We start from the raw sequence: 11426 nt of genomic DNA on the forward strand, positions 1-11426 counted from the left end.
ACAGTGTGTCTGTTGTGGGGAGGGGAAGGGAAAGGAGAATGTAAACCGCAGTGAGACTCCTTCAGGTAGTGAAGGGCAGCGTATAAATCCAGTCTCTTCCTCCTCCTCCTTTTCTCTCAATAACCTTAGAGACTAAACTAAACAGAAACAGTTTTCCAAACTGAAAAGCCTCAGGTGCACACAGAAAAGTTTAACATTAACCTTTGAACTACTTTAGTAACTTCTTCTGTGTCATTTCTATCTCTAATATTCTTTTTGAGATAAGTGGGAGGGAACTTCAGCTTAGCTGTGTACAATATTGCCAAGATAACTGTCCGAAGGATTTACATAATGGCATTTTGAGCTGGCCATTTTATTTTCATTCTCTTTCTAATAATTCCAGAGTAATGTTTGCTTTTTTGTTGTTGTTGTTTTCTTTTGTTTACAGCTGCAGTCTATGGAGGAGGTTTCAAGCAGGATTGAGTTCTCTCTGTGGAAATTTTGTTTCCTGTTCTAACAAACACCTTGCAATCTCAGCCAGCTGGGATGGATCAGCTGACAAGTACATGTCTCACCAAAGTCCAGTGGTTATTCACAGCAACCAGCCTTGCCACAGTGTAAAAATAGATCCTAAACTGGAAATATAGATCTTCTGCTTTTTCTGAACTCATATCAGTAATACTTACAGTAGTTTTAACCAGGGATCTAAGTGGGAACACACATATAGCATGGTAGAGGTTTCTTAAGAGGAACAGATACAAGTATTTAGGTCTTATTCAGGATTTCTCATGAAGTTCTTTATACCCATTAAGGTACTGATTATTCGATTAAGGTCAGTATTGTCTATCCTGACTGGCAGCAGGGTCTCAGGCAGGGGTCTTTCACATTACCTTTGCCTTTTTGATGCAGATTTCACTGACTGAAACTGGTACCTTCTGTGTGCAAAGCAGATGCTCTACCACTGAACCATCTCCTCATCCCTGAAATGGAGAAGGCTGTGGAGAGAAGACCAGATCAGCTCTCAGCCATTTTCAGCTACTCCTTTTAAACACCATTCTGTTTGAAACCAGCTGTGTTTTTGGTCATCCCTTGGTCGATTGGGAACTTTATCAGTGAATACTTTTTTTCAGCAAGATGAATGTTTGGAGGATTGCAGAGCATTTACAAAAGAATTGGGGACACCTTCACAGAATTAGGTATGTAGTTCTTTTCACTTAATTATTACACAAGCTGCTTCTCTGCCTAGAAAAACAATCCAATGAACAACTGCTCTATTACTTCTGTTGAGAAATTGTCCCCTAGAAGAACAACTGGTTAAGTTATGCCTTGCTTGGGGAAATGCGTTTGCCAAGGTAATACTTGATTAATATAATACAGCCTACGGTGATTTGGTTGGCATAATGGCTTTCTACTCTGTCTTTGAGGAAACGTACCTAAGATTCAATTTAATTTATTGCTTTGGAGAAATACCATGTGAATTGGTGTTTGAAGCTACATGGAGGAGGAATGATTATAGCCCTTGGCTCCAAGAAGTCTGACGACCTGAACAGAAATTAAACAAGGGGTTTATTTATGTAGCACTGTAAAAATGTGACTGAGCAACCTGTAGTGTGATCCTTTTCATCCTAGAAAGCTGCTTTAGAGAGATTCTAAAAAGCACCATTAACAGTTTATTTATTTAAAATGTCTCAACCCGCCCCCCCTCTCCAGTTTAGCAGTATTTACATCATTCTGCTCTCCTCCAGTATATCCTCACAACAGCCTTGTGAGGTAGGTTAAGCTGAGAGTGTGACTGGCCCAAGGCCACCCAACAAGCTTCCATGGCAGAGTGGCGATTCAAACCTGGTTTTCCTAGATCCTAGTCTAACACTCTAACCACTGCACCAGACTGGTTCTCACAGTATTTGTTACATTCTATATGCCCTCTTTGTGGACTGCTGGTGGTGTTGTAACATCCTTACTAATCCCTATTCTCCCATAGTAGCTTGTTTGTTGGCCAGCCACTCTCTCTCAATCTAACTAAGGCTGTTGGTGAGGATAAAACGGAGGAGGGGAGAATGTTGTAAGCCACTTTGAGTCTCCATTGGTGAGAAAAGGGGAGTACAAATATAAAAGTGAATAAATGCCACTGTTTCCACTGCTATACCGTTTTACCTGGTAGTAGAAAGTGCAGTCAAGCCACTGCTGACTTATGATGACCCCATAGGTCAAGCTAACACTTTCAAGTTTCTCCCTACCCCCTTCTCCCAGTTTTGAAGTTGAATATTCTCCAGGTATTTTGGTGTATTCAATAGCTGGCATACTAGTACTTGACTAGTACTTGATGGATTCCCATGTCCACATGTTACAGTGAATGTGTGTATTTATGAGACAAGAGCCAACATGCACTCACTTTACAAATCAAACCACAGACCAGTGCCTGGATAAATGTGTTATTTCAATCACACATTCAACTGTATATGCATTAAAAGTATCATGAAAATTACTTTACATTTGTGGAAATACAAATCAACTGTAAACTGTACATGGCTTATACATATGTTCACTGCAGTTTGGGAACTGGCTTAGTATTCAGTATCTGACTGAATTTCATAGCTGACCCAGTGGATTGGGATAATAAAGGACTTTTCTGCACTTTCATTTTTGTTGCTTGTGTGCCCCTATTGTTTCAGGGTCCCACCCCCCTTTCTATGTGTGTTTTGCTCCCTCTAGTGGTCACTTCAATATTACATCGTTGTAACTCCAAGATATACCCTGTGCTTTAAAACTGCAGGGCAATATACTGGAGATTTTTTTTTTTTTTGCTATAAAGTCACAGGGTTTTCAATGCAAGTGACATTCAGACGTGGTTTGCCATTCCCTGCCTCTGTGTCATGATCCTGGTATTCCTTGGAGGTCTCCCTTCCAAATACTAGCCCAGGCTGGAGATACGGTGATGTAATATCAAAGCAACCACAAGAGGGAGCAAAATATATGTGGGGGAAAAGAAGATGCAATGGGGCACACGAGTGACAAAAATGAGTGTAAAAGAGCCTAAAATGTTCCAGGATAAAGGGGAGCACTGGAAGTACTGCAAGAGCCTATGCAGGGGGTCATCAGCTCAGCTCATCTTGCTTGGCTGCTAGTGGCCCTCTACACTGGCTCACAAGAAACTTTCCTGGTAAAGTAAAAAGGGCCAATCTGCCCCAATAATTGTCCATTTATGAGATTTCATATTTGATGTTGCCTCCAGCCCTGAATTCAGAAAAGCCATTGAATTGAAAGCACATAAATTATCTGAATTTGAAAAAAACAAAACCCTCATATCATTCTGAGTGATGAAAGTGGAAATGTTAGTATACTTTGAATATTTTCAAACATTTGTTTTAGTAACTTGGATTCAATAATGTACATTACTGATACAGGTTGGAGATCTGGACCTACTTTCAGGATATTTTATTCCCACGGATACAAGCTTTCATCCTGGAAATCTGGCATGCTTACTCAACACCCGTCCCCTCAAACCACAAGCAGCTCCTGTCCTTATTTCTGATATGCTGTTGTATTGCTGTGTCGATAGGAGGCCTCTTCTATCGCTGGATGTTTTCCTCACTGCAGTATTCCTTCCAGTTCTCCAGTGCAACGGCTACCGCTGTTAGTCTTCTTGCTTTGTTGACCCTGTTCTTGGTACACCCTCTCCGTTGCATGTTCACAATGATGGTGCCTACGTTAGGGACCAAGCAAGGGCGAAGGCTTCTTCTATCTGCATGCTTCATGATTGTGGCAGTAAACATTGTTCCCAACATCATGAGCAATATCCAAGCCATATTGCAAGTCATTAAATGCATCTGCAGGAATTCCTCAGAGAGCCTCCTTATCTCAACACATCTTTTGGGAAATGCTTCTTGGGATTTCAGCCGCTATCTCAAAGGAGTTGTTGATTTTATGCCAAATCAAATAGTGAAACCTAGAGACGGCCATATTCAGTTTGAAACATACAACAACAGCTTCCTGCTGAGTCAGAACTTGAACAAGGCTAGCCAAAGGATCAAAGAAGATTTCTCACATGTTGAAATGTTGGCCCAGAAGGTCATGCTATTGGCCAACCGGATCATTGCTGGCTTCATCCTCTTTTACTTGATCTTTGAATCGGCTTGGTACCTGAAGAGCTATCTCACTGACCTCCAGTTTGACAATATTTACATAACCAAAAAGCTGGAAGACTTGGCTCAGAGAAATGAAGCCACTCACCTACTGGTTTGCTCACCTAAAAAACTGATCAAGTCAACTGGTCTCAAGCTGACCCGAGAAGAATTAATGACATGCTTAAGGCACATGGTTCTCCTCACATTAATGCTGATATTGACACTGGTGATCATAGCAACAGATTATATTGCCTTCCACTTGACACAAGCAATGGTGGCTGAAGTCTCTCGATTCCCTGTAGTGCCAATTACATTCCAGATAAAATATGATGTGAGTATCAGAGCCTCTCACTTGTCTCTTTAAATGAAGGTATGTCAAGATGTCAACGCCGAACACGACTCAATTGAAAGCTTCTATTATCAGGCTTATATAATGATAAGTATAAAGGAACCCACTATAGGGTGGTAATAATCTGTTCTCATTATTTAGAACATGGAATGAGAGGACCAGTGATGAAGGTACGAATATAGGAAGCTGCCTTATGCTAAGCCTTGGCTTTTGGTCTATCAAGGTTGATGTTATTCAGGGCTTTTTTTGTAGCGAGAACTTCTTTGCATATTAGGCCATGCACCCCTAATGTAGCCAACCCTCCTGGAGTTTACAGGGCTGTTAGTACAGGGCCTACTGTAAGCTCCAGGAAGACTGGCTACATCAGGGGTGCGTGGCCTAATATGCAAAGAAGTTCCTGCTACAAAAAAGCCCTGAAGTTATCTCCTCTGACTGGCAGCAGCTCTCCAGAGTTTCAGGCAGTTCTTCAGATCAGCTCCTACCTGACCATTTAAATGGAGATGCCAAGGACTGAACCAGGGGACCTTCTGCATGCTGAGCAGGTGTTCTACCATCTACTATCTCATGGTAGCCATCACTTAGAAACTTAGCATATGAAACTAGCAAAAACAAGTTGTAGTTTGCAATATCTTATTTTGCCTCCTTCTTTCCCACCAAAATTTAGGTCTTCTGGACCACTAAACAAACATAATTTAAACTGGTGTGGGAGTATCAGCAATGCAACCAATTAATACAACCAATCAGAGGGGTTTTTTTGTAGCAGGAACTTCAGGAGGATTGGCTACATCAGGGGTGTGTGGCCTAATATGCAAAAAAAGTTCCTGCTACAAAAAAAGCCCTGCAACCAATTAAACAACATAATATATCCTAAAAAGAAAAGAGATGGGTAAAAAGTCTGGCATTTAAAGAAATGTTTAGTCTTAAAATACTTGATAAAGAAGAACCATAAATTGGGGGTCCTGGCAGAGAGGAGACTCTACCTTGGTAGCCACTCACCTAATATCTGAGAGTGCGACCTGTGATGGAAATGTCATCAGAGGGACAATATTCATGTAGGCAGAAGTGATTCTTCAGATGCCTCAGTCCTTAACTGTTTGGGGTTGCATTGGTTAAACCCAGCCCTTAGAATTGTCTGGAAATGACCTGTAACATTCCACTTGGCAGTTGAAACCAGTGCTATCACATATCCACTTCCCAGGATTTCTGCGCATGTGCCATTTTTGTGGCTGAGGTTCATAAAATGCTGCATTCGAAGCTCATACTTTCTTACCATCATTCACCTGCCCATATTTCTAAAGCAGCCTTTTCACAATTAAGGGTTATGCTATGCAATTTAAGCTCTGATCTTGATGGACCAGGTTTGCTGGATCTTGTCAGATCTTGGCAGCTAAGTGGAGTCAGTTAGTATTTTGATGGGAGACCACCAAGGAAGTCCAGGGTCATGAGGCAGAGGCAGGTAATGGCAAATCACCTCTGAGCATATCTTGTCTTGAAAATCCTATGGGGTTGCCATAAATCAGCTATGACTTGACGGTACTTTACACCCAAAGACACATATGACTTAAATTCCAACCCTCACATGGATTTAACATTAGCATGACCCACTGGTGTTATAAATTTGTGGCCATGAACATAGACTGCACAGCTCAGCTTCCAAAGAGCTATATGGATTTTCCTGTATGACATGGTGTGCAAAGTGACAATTGCCACCAGCACAAATTAAATCAATGTGCTTTCCACATATACTTTCAGTTCAGAGGAATTGATAAAATATAATATAGTGAGTTCTATGCCCAGATGAGATGAAGCATAAGTGATAACAAGCTCTTTAATGGGTACCACATGGTAAAGGGTTGCATACAAGACTGGAGAACGGGGCCTGCTGGACCAACAATATACAACACTGGATTCCCAAGCTAGCATGTTTTTGGTCATTCAAACCAGCTGGGGGCCTGTGACTGGAGCAGGGCAGTTTGGATTTGAATCCTACTGCCCACTGTTCAAGTCCCCAAGCTCAGTCCTTCATGCTCCAATGAGCCAGGCAGGAACACCATTGAGAACAGTATTGATAACTGCAGTTACTCTCGTACATAACACAAAATAAAGCCAAAACATCATTGTGCCATCATAGAATCACAGAGTTGGAAGGGGCCATCTTGTCCACCTCCCTGCTCAATGCAGGATCAGCCTACAGCATCCCTAACAAGGGTTCATCCAGCTGCCGCTTAAAGATTGCGAGTAAGGGGGAGCTCATCAGCTCCCTTGGTAGCTGATCCCTTCACTGCAGTTACTTTTGAATATAGGGTAAATTGTATTGTTCATCATCTATTCATTTGTTGGTTGTTTCAATGAATTTGTGGGGGTGGCTACATGGAACACTATCAAAAGACCTTATAGTTCTTTGGCATTAATCCAAACAGGTATGGTTGTGTCTTACTAGCAATGCCATCCTAAGCAGAGGTGACTGGAACGGATTTATAAGAATTAAGTCTTTAGGATGGCACTGTAACTTTCTCTGAATTCTGGTTTACAATTAATGATGACTTTTCCGCAGTCCTTAATAGAAGTTTCTTTTGCTCTGTAATGGCATTTCTACAGAACGGTTCTCTTTGTTTTTCAGGTCAAACTGACTTGGTTGGAATTTTTGAAGAAACTTTTTAATGACGCTTTCCCAACAGGACAAGTTATATCTTCCTTTGAACGCAGCTACCACCAGAACTTGACCTTTGTCTCTGCTGAGTGCTCCATGAAATGGCCGTGCCCTCCGAATGCATCCGTGATCTTTGCTGTTGGACTCCTTTATTGCATCATTTATGCCATGATATTTCTGGAAACCTACTCGCACCGGCTTTGCCAGAAAATTTCAGCCTCCTTTTTTGAGAGCCAGGAAGACCAGAGGATCCAATATTTGTACAGGAAACTTGTTAAGAAACACAAGAGAAAAAAGCAAAAACAACAGCAGCAGGAACCCACAGGATTACGTTAAAATGTTTTTTTAGAAAAAAATAATTATAATTTTTTTGTCTTCACTGCAGCCAACTTAAGGTGACCCCCTTCCCCTGGGGGTGTTCAGGGCAAGAGGCATTCAAAGGTGGGTTGCCGTTGTATGTCTCTGCAGTGACCAGGTTAGGGCATCCTCTTCATTAGTAATAAAATGGGCAATATATAAGAGAAAAGAAATAGAAACATGCCTACAGGCTTAAAAATGCATAACTGTGAACTCATTGTGTCTTATTAATATCAAAACATAATAAATATTTCACAAAAGTTCTTTACATAACTGGAGGTATTTATTAACTCATGTACTTAATTTATACCCTGTCTTTTCCCCCAATGGGGACCCAAAGCAGCTTACATCATTATTCTCTTCTTTTATTCTCACAACTATCCTATGAGGTAAGTTAGGCTGAGAGAGTGTGAGTGGCCCAAGGTCACTCAATGGGCGTTTTCGCACTGACCTTCAAGTGGCGCGACCACCCTCTTCACACCGGAGGATCTGCGCGGATTTCGCACAAGAAGCGCCGGAGCACCCAAAAGAGCCGGCGACTTCCGTCGCAAAAGCCGCTCAAACGTTTTCCTGCTTCTTGGCGGTTTCCGTTTGAGCGGGTTTCGCGACGGAAGTCGCCGGCTCTTTTGGGTGCTCCGGAGCTTCTTGTGCGAAATCCGCGCAGATCCTCCGGTGTGAAGAGGGTGGTCGCGCCACTTGAAGGTCAGTGCGAAAACGCCCACTGTGTTTCCATGAGAGACCACAGATTCACTGCAGTCTCCCAATTCCTAGTCCAATCCTGTAACTATAACAGAAAGCATGCTGAATTCATCAGGGGTCATTTTGTAGAAAAATATGTGATGGAGCTCATTAGCATAATTCATTAGCATATGCCGCCTCCCCTCCACCAGCCAAAAGCAACCCAACGCAAAAAGAGAGCCCCAGCAAGCATGGCCTGCTTGGGCTGGCTAGATATCCAGCCAGCCCAAGCAGGCCTCTCTCACCTGGGGCTCTGCTGAGCCTCCCCTCCACAGTCAAAATGCCAGCAAGCCACCAACTGCCCAAAATCACATAAGAAGTGAAGAAAGGGTGGCACGGGCTTCTCCAGGGATTAATGAGGGCTGCTGGGGGCTTGGCAAAGCTCCTGGTGGCTGGCTGGCTGCCCGCTCTCCTAATCCAGGGATTGTTATACAGCTGCACCTACTATTCAATGGACAAGGTAGGTGTGGGGAAGGAGGGGGGCTGTCAGAAAGGTTCAGGAGCTGTGCTCTTGTGAGTTTCTGCTGAATCTGAGGTCTGGATTTCATCATCAAGGCTATTTTCCAAATCTAGTTGGACTATCCTGAAGTGATGTTACTTCTGCTTTTCCCCCCAAAAGGCCAAAATGGTTTTTTTGGCTGTTGTTAGCAAATGCATCTCCAGCTCAATTTCAAATCACTCAACTACATCTTTTAGGTGGTCTTGTTCTAGAGCTCATCCAGAGAAGCACTACCCAGAAATCATAGGTTTTTTTGGAAATTCCTAGAAAGGTGAGAAAACTCTTGTGGGTTTCCCCCAAATTGACATCACACCATTGCCCACAGTGTCCACCATGTCCCCACTCTTCCAGACTAGCAACAATATGAAACATAATATCAGCTGCACAAAGGTTTATGCAGCAAAACCCTTTAAAGGAATTTTGAGCCAGAATTTGAAAGTTATAATCCACAAAGTGCAAAATATGAGACACCCCCGGAATTTGTCTAAAGAATGTGTGTTTATTGTTATGATGTGCCTGTTGAAATTATTTCTAAATTTTGTCACCCATTTGGGGTGCTGTTGTGGCAGATGTTTGGGCAAATATTTCTTGTAAAAACCTACAAGTAATGTAATTTCAGTGCCATGGTTAGTAAAGGTTCACCCTCTACTAGACTTCCATTTTTTTGGTATTTAAAAACCCAGAGTCCCATGATTTGCACAGAAACAACACCAGGGATAAAAATTGCAGTCACACACTAGGCTGCTATTTGCCGATGGGAAAGCTAATACTGTCTCATGCAATCTTGTGTTTTATTACAAACAGGCCCAAGGTGTTCGTGACTGTTGCTGGTTGCTGAAGGCTAATGACATAGTCTGCTGTGTTGCATCTTAATGAAAGCACAGATTAAAATGTCACCCCTCTTCTGATCCAGAGTGCATTCACTTTTGAAACTCAAATCCTAAGAGGTCTGTTCCTAAATCAGAAGCATGCATATGCAGATACACATAGAGAAAAGTGTGTAAATTCACCATGACTGCTAGATCATAGTCCCAATCCTGCATGTGTAAGATGCCTTCTATCCTGCTCCATGGACAAGCCCAGCTTTCAGCAATCATTCAGCTAACAGTGTAAAAGTCGTAATTTTATGTAATGACTCATGGGCAGAGATGCCACAGATTCATTATGATTTTTTTTGTTGGCGGGGGGGGGGGAGGTTGCTGACTTTCCTGACCCCCTGATCCATTTCTGCTTCAGAGTTACCTCCTTAGGCACTCAGAATGCTCTCTTTGATGTTTAAGTCAGAAAAAGTAGTCACAAGCTTAATGGAAATTTCCCCTTCTCACTAGAGTAGAGTTGCTAGCTCTTCTCTTGCTATCAACATGGCTCTGGGCAAAAATTTCACCTCTAACTGGCTCTGTGCCAGACTTCAGCAAGAAAAGGTACCCAATCAGCGTCCCAAGGTAGTGGCCAAAAGGTCCAGTAACAGACTTACTTGCAGAAGACCATTGTATGACAAGGAAACAGTGAATCTTTACAGAACCTCATACATTCCCTCCGTTCTCTCTCTTTATCTGTTCGCTTCAGCCCTGCATTGCTAGAGATAATGCTGAAGTCAGTGCGGACTCTTATCTGGGAGAACCAGGTTTGATTCCCCACTCCTCCACATGCACCTGCTGGAATGTCTTTGAGTCAGAAGCTGTTCTGCTCAAGGGCAATGTCTGTCAGAGCTCTCTCAGCCCCACCTACCTCACAGGGTGTCTGTTGTGGGGAGGGGAAGGGAAAGGAGATTGTAAGATGCTCTAAGACCCCTTTGGGTAGTGAAGGACGGGGTATAAATAAATCCAATCTCTTCTTTTCTTCTAAACAGTTTTCCTGTGAGAGAGCATCCCAGGCATAGATGGATGTTGAAACTTGCATGCAATTATGCGGCATATCTTGTTATATAACCAGCACTTTGCTTATAATGCTGGGGGTTTTTTGACCATCAGATCACAGCCAATGTATGGCAACCTTGGAGGGTTTAAAGGCAAGAGATGTTTAGAGGTGGTTTGCCTTTGCCTGCCTCTGCATAGCACCCCTGGGCTTCCTTGATGGAATTCCATCCAAAAACTAAGCAGAGACAACCCTGTTTAACCTCCAAGACTGGATGTTGGGCTAGCCTGGGCTCTCTAGCTCAGAGTTATAACATTAATAAACTCTATTACAGAGGTGGCCAAACTGTGGCTTGGGAGCCACATGCGGTTCTTTCACACATATTATGCGGCTCCCAGAGGTAAATGAGGAACTTAATGTAGACTGACTCTCAAGTCTTCCCTATGCTGATCTTATGGGGACTGTTATTCCCAGATTTTGTTCTTTTAAAAAGTCTCCTTCTAAAATGGTTGTGTTATATAGTACATACATATGTATTTTATCTTTTTGTGCAAAGAAAGTATTAAGAGTTTTCATAAAGATGTGTGGCTAATTTGTGTTCGTGTCTTGCAGCTCTCTAACATCTGATGCTTATTCTATGTGGCTCTGAGGTTAAGGAAGTTTGGCCACCCTACTCTATCACTTGTGGTTTGTTCTCCTCTTCAGTATCTTACACACCTAAAAAATAGAGTCTGGCAAGCCCTGCCACTAGAGTAAGACAGCTCCCCATCCAAGGAGCTCACTTATGCATCTCCTTGGACTTGTTCAGCTTGCCACTGATGGAATTTGTGTTCCCATGCGGAGGATATGAACACTTCTAACTAGATTTAAGTGATG

General features: G+C 42.5%; 1 protein-coding gene across 1 annotated transcript; it reads left to right on the forward strand.

Moving 5' to 3' along the window:
• Positions 1 to 1379: 1379 nt before the first annotated feature.
• On the forward strand, positions 1380 to 9534 carry OCSTAMP (osteoclast stimulatory transmembrane protein). Its single transcript, XM_060232974.1, has 4 exons — positions 1380 to 1408; positions 3384 to 4434; positions 7073 to 7410; positions 9501 to 9534. Exons 1-4 carry the CDS (start codon positions 1380 to 1382, stop codon positions 9532 to 9534), a joined length of 1452 nt encoding a protein of 483 aa, XP_060088957.1.
• Positions 9535 to 11426: the final 1892 nt, after the last annotated feature.

Source organism: Heteronotia binoei, chromosome 2 (genome assembly GCF_032191835.1).
Source record: "Heteronotia binoei isolate CCM8104 ecotype False Entrance Well chromosome 2, APGP_CSIRO_Hbin_v1, whole genome shotgun sequence".
Lineage (NCBI taxonomy): Eukaryota > Metazoa > Chordata > Lepidosauria > Squamata > Gekkonidae > Heteronotia > Heteronotia binoei.